Below are 15,567 nucleotides of genomic sequence, written 5' to 3'. Positions count from 1 at the left end.
GTAGCATGCAAATGGATTTGAAAGCTCAGTAAAAGGGTTCTAGTGAACTTTTGCCTTAAACTTGGAGAGCATGTAATTCAAAAGAAAGCATGCTAAAAATTGCCTGCTTTGGTGAAGACACTCTGCTGGAAGGGCACAACTAGGTCATGTTTCCTCTGTTATCCTCAGTGCAACTCTTCTGTGTTTTAGGGTTTGGACCCCAGCACTGGACCCCCCAGACAGATCCATAGGAATGTTCCTCTACGAATAGTCCTGGATTCAGGATGAATCCAGAAGAGTGGGTGGCTCTTGTTTTCAGTGTATGAGGAGCTGAAAGTGGTTTACCACTTGGCTGAAATAGATGGAAAATTACATTAGCTACCTTTGACACTTCTGAAGTTGTCCACACTTCCTCTGTAAGGGAGTACAATTCTGTTTTGTAGTAATGCTCATTGCTTGTGCTGTACTGATGTCATTCCTCATTTGGAGAGCTGCTACAGTCATGCTTGTGGATGGTCACTTCTGAAAGTACCTGCTCCATCTTCTCTAATCTTCTGGGAAGGGGAGATCTTTAGAGACCGATTTTAAGTCAGCTAGGAGATGCATACAGATAGATGCATGAAAAAACAGACTTCTGGGCTGCTGATTTTGGCTTGAATGTATCTTCAAGGATTAGGTGATCTGCTTAGTTATCAGCAATGTTGGGGATTTTTTTTGTGTGTGTATTTGGGTTTAGTTTTGGGTTTGTTTTGGTTTGTTTTTCTCCAAATTGTTTTATTTTTTTAAGCATACTGAATAGTTTTCTGATGCCAGTGACTGAACAATAGAAATGAAATGAAGCCATCACTGACTTAGGTTAAAGGACTGAGGGATCACGAGTAGTTTGAGCAGTAGCTCAGTAAGTATCAGACCATTTAAGACCAATACAAAACTAAAATTGGATTTTAAAACATCACACAAAGATTTTTTTGGTTTTCAGCATTTAATAGAAAGCTTAAGGTGTAAAATTAATAAAAATAACACTTCTGTGAATTAATCTATATAATAATTTCAAAAACTTCAAGTCTGTCACCTACTAGAAGCTGAGTTTATGGGCAAGTTATAGGTTAATGGGAGACAGTGGCCAAACCACAGGTTAGGAAAGAAAAGGAAAATCATATCAATGAATAGTCAAACACAAATGCTTTTAGCAACTGTCAGTGAATGTGACAGATGTTGTGCAAGAACCAATTCAAATGTGGTTATATAATCAATTTTTCCCCCCCAAAGACAGGGAAATACACCGTTAACACTGATATATGCCACTTAAATACAATGTAAATGTTACAGGTATTGTATTTAATTTTGAAAAATTATATTGAGAAATCTAGAATAAAAAATAAAACTCCTTCTTTACAGGTTTCTTTCAAAATGCAAATTTATATCTCAAGAGACCAGTGGAACTTAAAGTAGCAATACAGTCTGTACTTAGGGAATTTTAAAAACACACATTACTGAATTGATAGAGCATAACAGTTCCCTTGCTTAGGCAGCATTATGCTCCATCTTGTAAAATGTACTTGGGGAAATGTAAAATGCTTTATTAAACCTACAGTCCATAACTAGAGTTGTTACGTTTTAATGTATATATTTTTCATTCATGGATTATTGAATCACTAAATCCAAAGAATTGACCTCATGCCAAAAAAATTTCTTTGAATCTCATTCTCAGTCTATTCACTTCCTATGTAACTGGGGTATAAACCAAATTCTCAAATTTTAAAGATATTTTTCAGAGCTACCCTCTATAAAATAATACATTTAAAAGCAGGCAAGGGAGGAAGTTACTATTTACTTTTGCATAAACTGCTTTCAAAAAAAGAAGTCCATGAAGCATTTCTGGGTGGGAGTTCTGCAATTCTGGGGAGAAAACTCTTGAACATGGTGTTGCTTATAATCATGAGGAATATATACAAAAAGAAATGAGGAAAATAATTATATATTTCATTGCAAAAACCATTTTTTTTCCTCCAAACTTATGGTTGGTTTGCTGTTTAGAGAGTGTCTTTCTCCTTACTTTCACATGATGTGTTCTTTCCTGCTAGTGAAAAGCTGGCAGATGTTATAAAACAGTGGTGATTTAAGCTTTCTAGTGTGCACAGTGATTTCAGAGTATTGTGTTTGTGTAGTGCTTGCCTTCTGTTTTCTTCCACTATTATTAAAAATAACTCTAGGGAAGAAGTTGAACTGCAAAGAGCTGAAAAGTAGGAAAGGAACATCTCTTTTCTGCGTTTTTCCAAAAAAAAGTGGTATTCGTAGTACATAAAATATCTCTGTTGATCTGAAACATCTCATTGCTGTGGCTGAAGCAACAATTCTACAAACACACGTCTAGGATTTGTAATTCGTCTCATGCCTGAACAAAAATGAACTGGGAGAGTTAATGGATATAAGTCTGTGGTCTAGGCTTCAAGATTTTCACTGTAAAAGTAACAGACTAAAAGATTTCTTACTGGCATTGTGTTGATGTTATTGATGAAATAACTTTCAGCAAAGGAACAACGGCATAATATTTGTGAAATGGAGCACCAAGGAGCAAAATGAGTTAAGTCACAAAGATTGTCTTTATTATTTTCACATCTGTAAAAAAAAAGACTGTTTTAGAGAGTCAGAATAGAACAAGTTTAGAAAGGCAATGATCTGTACTCTAAATATGCATAATTGCATTATTACAGGCCAGAAAAAATTTGTCTGTAAAGAGGTAAAGATGTTTCAAAAACTTTCTGAAAGAAAGGGAATATACAAGGCAAGTTCTGTAAGAAAAAAATATCCTTTGGTTTTACTTGGAGTATTTTTTCTTTGTTAGTAATTGATTTCCATGAAATATAAGCTCTAACTTTTTCTGTTATCCTTCTTTCTGTTCTCTTCAGTTGTTATTATAACAACATTTCTGATTTTTATTCTGAGGCATTTCCATGTGTAGAAACTTTGTTAAAGAAGAATACAGCCAAGAAACATAAGAGTTTATTTTGTTAGTTTCTGACTGAGAAATGATTGTGCCAACCCTTGGGCAATGAACTGTTTATTCAGGCTGTATGAATATATCTGCACTGTCTGTGCAGCTTTGGTTCATTATCAGACTCCTTGAATTCCTTGCATTTGCCCCAGGTCCCTGTTCTGGTTTGTACTGATGAGGAAGCACTGAACAGGACATAACAGTTGCACTGAAACCTTCTACTCTAACATCTAATATCACAGAGAGCATTTACCAGAGCACCTGTTGCCTGGCACTGCTCAGTTATGCTCTTGACAGAATCAACTTAGGAGCTCCGTTCAGATTGCTTTCCTGAAGACTATTATATGTTTTGTGACATGAATTAAGCACCTCTTAGTAATACAGATCACAATGCAATGCAAATTTGGAGTATCTTTTATTTCAAGCTAAGGACTGTTTAATCAGTTTTCCCATTTTAAATAAGAAAACAATTCTCCTTTTAAGTTAGAATAAATGTTAATTAAATTTTCTTGCACCAAAAATATTCTTCAAAGTAAGTGAGTGTTGCTTACAATATCTCTTCTGGGCATTGATGAACCATCTCTATAAGACAAGAGTTAACAGAAAACCACTCTTGTTTTTTTTCCTAGGAGAATAAAATCATATTTTAAAATGTATTGCAGTTATTTAGGTTCATTTCCACCAAGAATGTTGAGGTGTCTTCTACAAAATTTACCATCCTTGTAACTTTTCTCATTCTGTATATGAATGTCATGTACAGGTAATTTTTTTAGGTGTGTGTTTTTTTTTCATCAGATAACTTTTACTATTTAATACACAGCCTTCATGTTCTTAAATCATACACAATGAACTATTAAAACTGGAAAATGAAAAACCTGTGGCAGAGAAGGCTTGAAAAATAGTTATAAAATGGGAACACACATTTTCCTGAACACAAATAAAGAAATGGAAATAATCTACATTTTACTTGTCAAATTTAAAGAATCGCAGTCTTCATAACTGACCTTTTCATTTTCTGTATAAATAGGAAGAAATTTTTCTTTTCTCCCATTTATTTTTACTCCACTTGTTTCTATTAAGGCCAGAATAAAAAAAGAAGTTGTTATGTTTACATGTCAAGAATCGTGACATCTGGACCAAAGCTGAATGCATTATTTCTTGGTGAGAGCGTTACACAATAAGGCTAGACTGACATTATACGAAATCCGAGACGCTTTCTGATCAGCTGATTTAATTAAACCGAGATATTTGGTTCCGCACAATGCCTGTGTATAATCTATTACAAGCCTTTCAAACGTACAAGTGTGTACTGTAAAATGTTATTAGATTGGCTTGCATGACTTGTCATTCTGTTTGCAGATACCTCAAATCAGCTATGCATCTACAGCTCCAGAACTGAGCGATAACACCAGGTACGACTACTTCTCTCGAGTGGTCCCGCCAGACTCCTACCAAGCACAGGCCATGGTTGACATCGTGACAGCCCTTGGGTGGAACTATGTCTCAACGCTGGCTTCCGAAGGCAACTATGGAGAGAGTGGTGTGGAGGCGTTCACCCAGATCTCCAGAGAAATCGGTGAGTGTGTGTTCATCAGGTTTGGTATTTATAGCTGCAGAGTTGCAGAACATCACTGAGATCTGATTAGGTGATCAGAACACCCGTGGATGTGTTACCTGGACTCAAGTGGGTGATTTTGCTTCTTGCATGTCTGCCAAGGTGGCAATTCTGGCACCAATTTAAGAAGAGAGGCAAAAAATATTTATCTCTTGACCCTTTTGGAAAGGGGCAGCTCCTGGATGACTTAGGGGCAAAAAGGAACCACATGCTGGACTACAGCCAGATTTGAGGAAATGCAATTTTTGATTAATCTTAAGAATTATGGTCCAGTGAGAGCTTTTTCCGTGTTCCAGCATGGATAAACCTAGAGCTTTTAATTTTGATGAATTTTCAAAACAGCAAAACCCCTCCCCTCTGAAGTAAAAGACATAAGCTTGCCATTCTTCCATCGTAATAAAATGTGCTGTACAAATACAGGCACTATGACAAGTATATTTAAGTCCCTGTGATGCTTTTAATTTTTTTTTTTTCACACTTTCATATTTTTTTCTGGCCTGAAAAAAAATGGCTGTTTCTCAGGAACAGTAGGTTTTGGACACCAAGGAAAAAGATGGTGAGTAGCAGGTGGTTTGAAAGAGGGTGGAATTGGTCTTTCACTAAGTACAGCATTAAATGACAAGTAGCCTTCCCCTCCCCCCACAAACAATTTTCCTGACCTTTCTGGGACAGGAAGTCTGGGTTAATCTACTAGATTAGACTTTCAGGGCATGTACATATAAACTCCAGTTCTTTAGAATCAACTTGGATGAGAAAATATGATACTATCTTCCACTTTCACTAACTGCATGTGAATATAGAGAGCATCTCTTTCTTACAGGAAGGCACATGTGTGTTTCAGGTACTTATGCTTGAACCATAAAGGTAAGTGATTACTTGCAAGAACTTGGTTGTAGAGCAAAATTACAGCCATTCTTGAAATCAGGGAACCAGTGTATGTAATATGCTCACTCGTTTAACTGATAAATGTTTTTTCCTAGCTTCTGATCATGGCTGTCAGCTTCTAGGTGTCTTCATGGGAGAGCCAAAGCTATCTACTGTACGTTGCTTTGTTCTGGGGTTAGCAAAGGCATGGATAATTCTTTCACAGTTCATATTTAAAATAAATGGTTCATATGGCAAGTAGAGTGGCTTCTCCAGACACTCACTGAATTCATTGGCTGAAAAATCATCTTTTCTTGAAACCATCTGCAACACAGCTAGTTCTGAGTTCTGAAAGCTGGCAAATCAAATAGGGGACTTTTTATTGTTTTGCATTTCCAGGACTATGAGAGAACTTTAGATGGGTGCAAGCAAAAACTGTAATTACATTATAACCACAATGACTTGAGTTTGTGTTAGCTGTATCTTCATTGATCCTGTAATAAAGTAGACCATTGTAGTTTGATAAATAATTAACATGAATAAGATAAATAAATATTATTAACAGGGTTGTGTATCCAAAGCAGTTAAAATTATGAGTAGGTGTCCTAAACATTACAAGATCATTGTAACACCAAGAAGCATAGTAAGTTGTGATTAGTGGTTTGCTTTTTTTTTCCCCTTGAGATTTAAGTTTTCTATTAGAAAACTTGATTTTTTGGCAACCTTTGTGCTCCCAGCAATTTACCAACTATTGTGGTTATCAGGGACTCTAATGGTTATGAAGAAAGAAAGCAGAGGGAGGCAGGACAGACAAGTAATTTTTATTTCCTAGAAAAATACTCAGGTAAACAATCAGGGAAATCATATGTAACCACTGGGAAATGATTGATAACCAGTGCAGAATTGTTAAGAACAAATAGTATCAAATCCATCTAATAATTTTCTTTGACAGGATAACAGCTTATAGCTGGAGAAAAAGCACTTGATGTGTCACATCTCTCAAATTTTGTAGTGTTATCTCAATTGTCACATACAGTATTCTCCTGAGCAAATCTGGCAATTGTGATCTAGGTGTAAATAGGCTGGATGCAGACCTATTTAGAAAACTTTTGTCAGAGAGCAATTAGCAATGATTTCTGTTTTAACTGAAAAAAACTTCTGTTTTTCTGATTTAACTGAAAGAATGTGTTGTGTGTTATTGGGCAGTTGTTTAAGCTGGATCAGGTACGAGCCAATATTTTCATGTTAAACCCAGATGGACTTGGAATGAAAATTACTGTAATATCTGGAGGTGACTTTAAGGTCACAAGGACTAAAGCTAGGACTATGAGAGTATCTAGAAGAAATCCTTAGAGTCCAAATCTGAAAACACTGTCTGGAAAAGGACAAATTTAAGACACCAACAAGGCATTTGGCTTCTGCAAGAAGGATCTATACAATGAGGAATTCAGACAGACTGGTCAGAAAATACTATTTTAAAAAATGATGCAGGGATGATAGTAAATTATAACATATATTCCTCATGTTTTAATGGAACATGCAGGTGGACATACCATCTGTAAAATAATTTGAGTCATCCTCCAAGTTCTCTGTCAGTTGTGGAACATCATTTTGATTCAGTACAGGTTTTGTCCCTCACTTCAGAAAAGGTGAAACTCCTCAAGCAGGCAAGAACAAGGACAAAATCTCAAAAATGTGGTCTGTGAGGAACTGCTGAGCAGGGGGGCTTAGTTCACCTGACGAAGAGCTGACTAAGAAGAGGTGATAGAAAATAGTGTTTTCAAATAGTCTTTTGCAGAAATGTAGAGGACCACTTGTTCATCTAAATACAGTGTATGTACAGAGAAGGAATGGAATTAATCTCTAGCATGATTCTGTCTAGGTTTGAAGAAAGCCCCTTTTAATATTTAAGACATTAAATATTCTACCAGCTTGCCTGGGGACATTTTGGAGCCTCCATTGATAAGGATCTGCAAGAATGCATTAGACAAACACCTGCCCATTGGTTATGTAAGTGTACTTAGCTCTTGCTTGGGGCTGGGAGGTGGAATGGAGATTTCTTAATGTCCCTTCCAGCTTGATCCTATTATCCACTGTCTACAGACTTTTCATCTGAGCCATAGGGCCGGAAATGCTTTTAAAATGGAAAATGAATAGTATCTAACTATGAGGTCTGAGTCTATGTAGGTTTACAAAAATCATAGTTTAAGACTGCACACAACAGAAAAACTTGACAGGTCTGTGTTAATAAACTGTGAGTTAAGAGAACTTAATTGGGACACTGTGCCTCTTGTGCAGCTGGCATACAAATGTACAGGACAGCTCAACTCCTTGCTGAGTGCTTCACGTCCTGCTTAAGATAAGTAGCCAACTACTGGAAACAAAATGAATGTGAAGATCAGCATAATGAAAAGGAAAACAATTGAGAAATTGATGTAAAAAGTATTGATATATTAATTTCTGAAAAAAATGTAGTGTATGAGAGGACATGTAAGATAGCAGATTTAAAAATATAAATAGGAAAGCTCATTTCTCTGGTTTATTATTTTTATTGTGTTTTAAAGGGGAGTGGAAAAAGGCCTAGGGTTTTGCCTAATTTTAATAGACAGATTAATTTAATATACTTATTTAATATAATTTTTGACCCTTCATCTTTAATTTCCAGTTTGATTGGCCCTCTGTTCAAGTTCTATTTCTTGATCAGTAATAAAAGCAAAAAGGAAGAAACAGGCTTTAAATGAAATGTAGAAAACTGAAAAGGTCAAAGTGGTGCCACCCTGACATGTCACCAAATATATTACATATCAAAATCTGCTCTCATTTTAATGACAAAGATCCTGTCTGGGACAAAGCAGAACTGGAAATTAAATATTTTACATGACAACGATTGGAAGGAGATTATTCCAACTCATTCTTCCACACATTGTTTGAAGACAATGATTAAATTTATAGAATTTTCTATTCCCATTAAAAAGTTAATGATACAACTGTAATCATTTTGACATCATGATCTAATCATTTTGGTACATTGACCAAAGGAATGAATTCATACTAATTGCTTAAGAGTTTAAGCATTAAACTGAAATTTGACTCACTGATACAAATTAAAATGGGGAAAAAAGGAAGCACATTTTACCAAGTCTTCATTAAACTGTCATGCTAAATATTAGTCTTCTATTTACTTTCTGTTCATTATCTTGACCAAATAAATGTTGGAAAGTTTCTGATCCAACTTTATTTTAATGGTTCATTTCGCCTGTTGTTACAATCCAAATGAATTTACCATTAGAGAGAAAATCATGGGATGGTTTTCCTTTTTTTTTTTTTTTTTTTCCCAAAATACAAAACCACTTGATTCAGACAAATTTCTTTATCTATTTGAGTTCAGAATACTAGAATACTTGCTCAGTGTGATGTTTGTACTGGAAAATGTAACAAATCTATAAATAATATATGAAATGCTACATGACAAATCTTATTTGCCACTATTGGTCAACTGCTGATAGGTCCTGGCAGTGAAACACATATGAAACTCTTAGTAAAAGAGGTAGAAATGATAAAGGCAGGTAGTGAAGCTGATCATTAAGAACAGGTGAGAAACTTCACCACCGCTTGCTCCTTTTTGCTTGTAAGTTGATTTTGCATGACTTGACAGAAGTATAAAGAAGACAGCAAAGAGCATTTAATCAAAGAGCATTTTTTCATCTTTGACTTGTCAAATTAACAGCTTCATAGCAACTTTGTTCCAGAGGAGAATGATGCACTTAATATCAGCGTGTGACCTTGAATGCATGTTTTTAGGAGCAAGGTTCTGTGGTTTCACCTACTCCTTTTATATTGGTACATTGCAGTTAACAGCATTTTTCTGAGTTGGGATTACAATTCCTTTATGATCTTTCATAATATTGTATCCTTACAGTGACAGTGAAAACTATATATTAATGATAATGAATACATGTGTTGAGTGAATGCTACAGTGGCTTTGATTGTTTCAGACTTCAACACAGGTAGCTGTATTTTGTTTACATAGGGAATGGTCTCTGACATTTCTTTGACATGGTTCTTAAATCATGTTTATCTCTTGTCAGTTCTTTCAGGGTGTTTACAGTTGTGCACTGTACCTCTGCTTTTATCCAAGTTATTGGATTAGTTCTTCATAGAAGAATCACAGAATAGTTAGGGTTAGAAGTAATTCTGAGGATCATCTAATCCAACCCCCTTCCAAGGCAGGGTTGTCTAGAGCAGGTTACAGAGGAATATGTCCAGGTAGGTTTTGAATGTCTCCAGAGAGTCAGAATTACCTTTCACAATATTTGGACTTCAAATTTTCATTGGAGAAAGTGGAAGTCTATTGGGAAGTGTCAAGGAAGCTTTGAGCAGGAAAATAAAATTTAAGGACTGTAACATTTCCTTTCCACTCAGATTTTGGTTGATAATTTAGAAATAAGATGGGTTGCTGTTAAGCTTAGTTCACATTTCCTGAAGCAGTCTCTGCATATGTTTCATATAAAGCTAAAGCTATTTGCATTTTGTTAAGTAAGATAAATGGACTTCTCCCACACCCCCAAGATAGTGTTTAATAGAAGATTAAAAAATCTTGCAACATGAAGATGAAAGAAATACAATACATGAAATATAACCTATTCCCCAGAGAAATTTCTGCTTTAAAGTCTGTTTTCAGGCATAAAAAATTAATTTTCACAACTAATAATATTCTAACATACCCTCACTAAGGGTAAACAGTTTAATTCAATTTTAAGTTTTATTTTCATATTTATGCAGATAAAACTCTATTGATAGCACTGTATTTCAAGCTGCAAGCTGTAATTAATAATAACACTATATAATTGGCTACAGGAACTTCAAAGTAATGTTGAAAAATTACAAAATCAGATGGTAGGTATTAATATTGCAAAAGCTTGAAAATTACTCCAGCAGTTTTTAATATTTGTACCAATTAGTACCTGATAAAGAACAGTATAATTTCTAGGGATTTAAAATGAAGGACTATTTTAATTTCTCTCAGTGGTGCTAATCAATGTTATAATCTTTAGCTATAATTATTTTTTTTCTCTATAGTTTTAGAGAGATATCTCGGAGCAGTAAGCATACTTTCTGTGTATGCTCTCTGACCCTCCAGTAACTGTGGGAAGAGAGACTTTAATACTCTTGAGGTGTTTCTTCTTCAGTCAATTACTTAAGGAACTTTTAAGATGTCCTATAGGATGTACATTAGCTATAGTACCATAAGTACTACAGAGGTCTCTGTAGCAGGACTTTTTTCTTCCTTTTGCTTCATGTGAACACCAGATGTTTGCATTGGTTGTGAACACAAATTCAAAGAATAATAAAGATGTACAGGAAAGTTTATTTCATCAGTGCTTTTAGTGCTGTGGCTTGTTTGTAGCCATTTCAGACCTCTTAGTCATGATATCTAATTAAATTTTTAAAATGTATAAATAAAAAAAAGTGATACTAATTTTCAGCAAATAGTATTATTAGATTAAAAATTAGATTCAACAAAAATATTTTTGTTGAAATAATAGTGTGTGATGCCCATAATGAACATACTTTTTCATGAAGAGAACTGTTTTTATCAAATGAGGAACACTTTCCTCCTTGCAGACTGGAAAGCCTTACTGTCTATAATCTGAAGTCAGTAGTTTCAGGGAAACCATTTAAAATAAGATGTAAGGTGTGCTTTTTTAATACTAGATATGGAAAGACATCTTAAAAGTATTAAGGGATAGTGGTATATTTATTTGAGGTTTAAATCATTAGGTAAGATCTTTCTAAAAGAAAAGGCCAAATTTAGAAATCATTGCTTAAACTGTAGTCTATACTATGCTCGAGACATCTATGATTATGAAGGATCTTTTCTGGCCATATAAACAGTTATTAAAATTTCTGAAATAAAAAGGAAGATAAATATATAGGTTTTAATGTGTCATTTGATCACTGAGATGACAGGAATAAAATATCTCAAGTGCTGCTATTCTGTGTATTGGTATGTGTTGCCACTGAGTTAGTAGCTCCTCACAGACTTTGTGCCTTTTTTTTTTGCTAGGAGTCCAAAAGCAAACAATTCCCACATCATTAAAAAACCCCTGTGAAAACAAAGTTAGGAAATGTCTTAATCAAAATGCAGTTATTCTAGTTGTTTATGACTGAATTTCACACAGTCCCATTAACAGGATGGAGATTTTAACTCAATACCAGTAGACTTTTTTGTGTTAAGGAAAAGTATTTGTAAAGTGGACACCGGAAGGATAATCATCAAGGATGCCCAGTAAGATTTGTGATCTGAATAAAGCTATCCATGCTTTGCTTTTGTATTATGAATTCTGTGGTGAATGACAGAGGAGAACTATTGGAAAAAAAATGGACAGCTTATCTTCCATGGTGGAAGAATTGTTTAAAAATTAATTTAAAAAAATCTCTTAATAATAAGTCTCAGAAGCTTTACAGATTTTGCCATAAGTGAGATTTTTCCCCTCTATCAAGAACTGAGTTCCTCTGTCCTTTATTTTTTTTACATAAACTTCTGTTATTGTCACTTCTGCAGAAAGCTTGTTTTAACACACGATTCAGCCAAGCACTTCTGTATTGCAGTGCTGTGAATGACCAGGGGTCAAACAGGCAGACTGTGGCATAACCTTGACCAGAGCCTGTGTGAGTGAACTTTGATAACATTTAATGGTTTTGCTTTGCCAGCATGAACACACTTTTGTAAGGAAAGCCTGTATTTATGGGCACCATCTGAGTAAAACTGACAGGAAGGCCCACGGTGACATGGACTTGGGCTGTATTTACATGATTCTTTTGTTAATATGCCAAAGGGTTCACTGCATTTGAATTATAGTCTTGGTTATGCTCCTATCAGGAAGAACTTTTTCTGATATCATAGAATATTCTGAGTTGGAAGAGACCCACAAGGACCATCAAATCAATTTCTTAAGTGAATGGCCTGTGCAGGGATTGGGCCTTCAAAGCCTTGGTGTTATTAGAATCATGCTCTCACCAGCTGAGCCAATCTCAGGGTCTTCTGTAGTCTAGAATCAGTCTCATTCATGTTAAGAAGGTACACCTGATAAAGAAAAATTGATGAGGCTCTTGATTTTTCTAAGATTTCTTTTGTCTCTGTATGCCTTTGATCTTGAAATGGTTTCTATTAGTTTTAAATATTTAGCATTTTTTTAGAAGGCTTTGCTTTCTACCTGGAGAACTGTAAGTTTTAAAAATTGTGTGAGCAATGCATCGTGATTGATATTAGCAATATACACTTAGTATCAGGTCTTTTGTGATCTGTGGCTGCCGTTAAAACAATGAAGCACTGGAACTGTCAGACAGAGCCAGACACTGCGGGTCAATATCTTGTCTCCAGTGGTGGCCTCGATACAAGGGACAGAAAGACACCAAAATCTTACTTAGTCACTGGCAGAAATACCCAAGGAGTGTTCTGTAACCCCAGGTATTTAGTGGTTGATTCTTAGATTTCCTGAAGCATGAAAATTTATATCCATTATAATTTCTTTCTGTTACCATCTTAACCTCACTTGTTAAATATTCTTTTGTTTGGCTGCTACAAATGGTATACAGGAGAATCCAGTTAACCTCCTCCATAGTGTGCCCTCTTACTTAACTCTGGGTTATAAGATATGAAGTAACTCAAGTTTAATGATTTCTATTGTCCCTTCCTGGATCCTTTATTTCATTTATATCTCTGTTAAACTGTGTAGTAGCCATGACTGAACACTCCAAGTAAAGCTTTACTGTTGATTTATGTAGTGTCATTGTAATCTCATTTTTATTCCCAGCCCCAATCTTTATGTAACCTGACAAATTGTAAGCTTTTTCTTTTGGCTCCTGGGTATCAAGCAAATTATTTCCAAAAGCAATCTGTTCTGACACTCAAAGTTATTAACAAATGGCAACAGCTGATTTAGAACCCAATGATGTGTGTGAACAATTTCAGGTATTTCTGCCAGCCTGTTCTCCACTGTATTTGTCAGTAGTCAATATTTTTCTATGTCATACTTGTTTATCTATCTTTGTGAATACTTTGCCTCTTCTCTCTGCTCTTGTTTATTTTAAATAAGTGTATACCATTTTCAAACTTTCCAATCTTTCTGTTCAATACACTCCCTCTTCTTTTGAAGTGAATTGTGTTAGACAAATCAAACCCTAGTAGGCATTTCTAGAGCACATGTTTATTAGCCTTTTCTAGTGATGAGTTTTCACTGTTTCTTTCTATTCCTTCTGCTCATTGTTTTTAATCCTCAGGAGTCCCTTTCTGTCTCCCCACTTCCCAATTTCTGTTTGTCCAAAAATCTTCCAAAAACTTTATTATGAATGTTAATATTCTTTATGTAAAGCTGATTTATCAGTTTTGGTAGTAACTAGTGCTGCATACTATCTAAGAGCGGAATGCAGAGAAATTTGAATTTACATTATAAATGTATCTTTTACAACTGTATGCCTCTCCTAAATGCATTTATTCTTCAAGGTGCTTTAAACTGTATAGGATCATATCTGCTCCTGAGCCTCTGGTACTGGTAGTTTGAGGCTGAAGGCTAGAAACTTTGCTAAGTTGAATTTTTGTTATCGTCCAGCTGCACATAAAGCCACTGACTCAGTCACATAGCCCATGGTCTTTCAAATATTAGATTAGTCCTAAATGAAACTTGGAATTTCTCTTTCTTCAGAACTCTTGACAACTGATAGTTTATGAATTGAGACAGAGGGAAATTGCATTATGATTTTTGTACAAACTGCTGTATTACAGCTGAAGCATATATTGTTCAGGTTTCATTATAATTTTATTTTTGAAAGCTATAAAATGAAACAGAAAAGGAATATTTAATCTGATGGCCTTGCAATTATGCCCTCTGATATTAAAAAGAAAAAATGAACAAATGCAACTGAGATTTTTTTTTCAAGATTTTTCTATAGTTTTGTCTGAATAGTAATATCTATCAGGAAAAAAAAAGTCATAAACACTAATGATACTCAATAATTATCTTTTCTTCCTTCCATAGGCTAAATGTTGTTAATAAATGGTGTATGTACATGATATATAGTCTACTTTCCTGGGCAGTCCTATGGATATCTGGGAAACTGTTGAAGCAGACAGTGCTGGGTGTTTTTGTTTGTTTGTTTGTTTTTTTCTCTGAAGATAAAGCAAAGCAAGAAAACTGCTATTCATCATTCAATGTTTATGTAATAGATATGTGACTTTATGCCCATTGTTATTTACTGTACTGTGATTTATCTACCTCAATAGTAGGTAGATGATAATAGGAGATGCCCACTATCTTTCTTCCTTTGTGTTTTGGTAAATTTCAACATATTCTGGGCTTTACCAGTGGTATTTTCACTTCTCATTTTATTCCTTTATGACTTTCCCTACTTGTTCTACTGTTTGTGTTGTCACTGGCTGCTATTTTTAATATGCCATGCTAACACGAGATTCTTGAGCTTTGCTCTTCTGAATGATGCAGAGGGGTAGACTGAGTTGAATGTTACAATGCTGACAGAATTCTTGCGAGATTAAATGCAAAGAATGTCTGATTGTAAATGTCATAGAGATATTTTTGTCTTCATTTTACTTATTTTCTTTCTGTTGTTGAAGGGCAGGGGTCCATATTGTGCCCTGAGTCACAGTAAGGACGTGTTTGCTATTAAACATGCAGTAGGGTAGCTTAGCAGTAACAGCTCTCTCTTGGATGTTCAGACTGGGGTAACCCTTCAGGTACAAGTCATTCCCTCAATTCTATTACCTAATGAACTTTCCACAGAGTTCCAGAGAATTCTATTCAAAGAATAGTATTTCAAAGAATTGCTCTTATTTTTTTTCAGAAAAAACAGGCATATGTGTACTCATCGCTAATATTTGGAAAGACTCCTGCATTGTTTTCTTTTTTTGTTATAAATGCATGATTTTTATGCAAATTGCAAGCTGTGATACCACCACTTTAAGCTGGGATGACAGAAATACGCATACTGTGAAAACTTACAACTTATGAAAAAAGGTAATTTTTTTTTCTCTTGCCAGAAAACAAAGTGTTTCTTAGGTCCTCTCAAGGACAGAGTTTTGTATGATGAAAACAGAGTC

General features: G+C 35.0%; 1 protein-coding gene across 1 annotated transcript in view; it reads left to right on the top strand.

The window, feature by feature from the left end:
* The window catches only part of LOC131591822 (metabotropic glutamate receptor 8), a 303,751-nt gene that overhangs the window by 51,902 nt on the left and 236,282 nt on the right, over nucleotides 1-15,567 (top strand). Inside the window, exon 2 of the mRNA XM_058862892.1 lies at nucleotides 4,334-4,550. Coding sequence (XP_058718875.1) covers nucleotides 4,334-4,550 — 217 coding nt within the window. The remainder of the gene's footprint in view (nucleotides 1-4,333; nucleotides 4,551-15,567) is intronic.

This window comes from Poecile atricapillus, chromosome W (assembly GCF_030490865.1).
Source record: "Poecile atricapillus isolate bPoeAtr1 chromosome W, bPoeAtr1.hap1, whole genome shotgun sequence".
In the NCBI taxonomy this organism is placed as follows: Eukaryota; Metazoa; Chordata; class Aves; order Passeriformes; family Paridae; genus Poecile; species Poecile atricapillus.
This window is presented reverse-complemented; position numbering and strand designations above follow the sequence as displayed.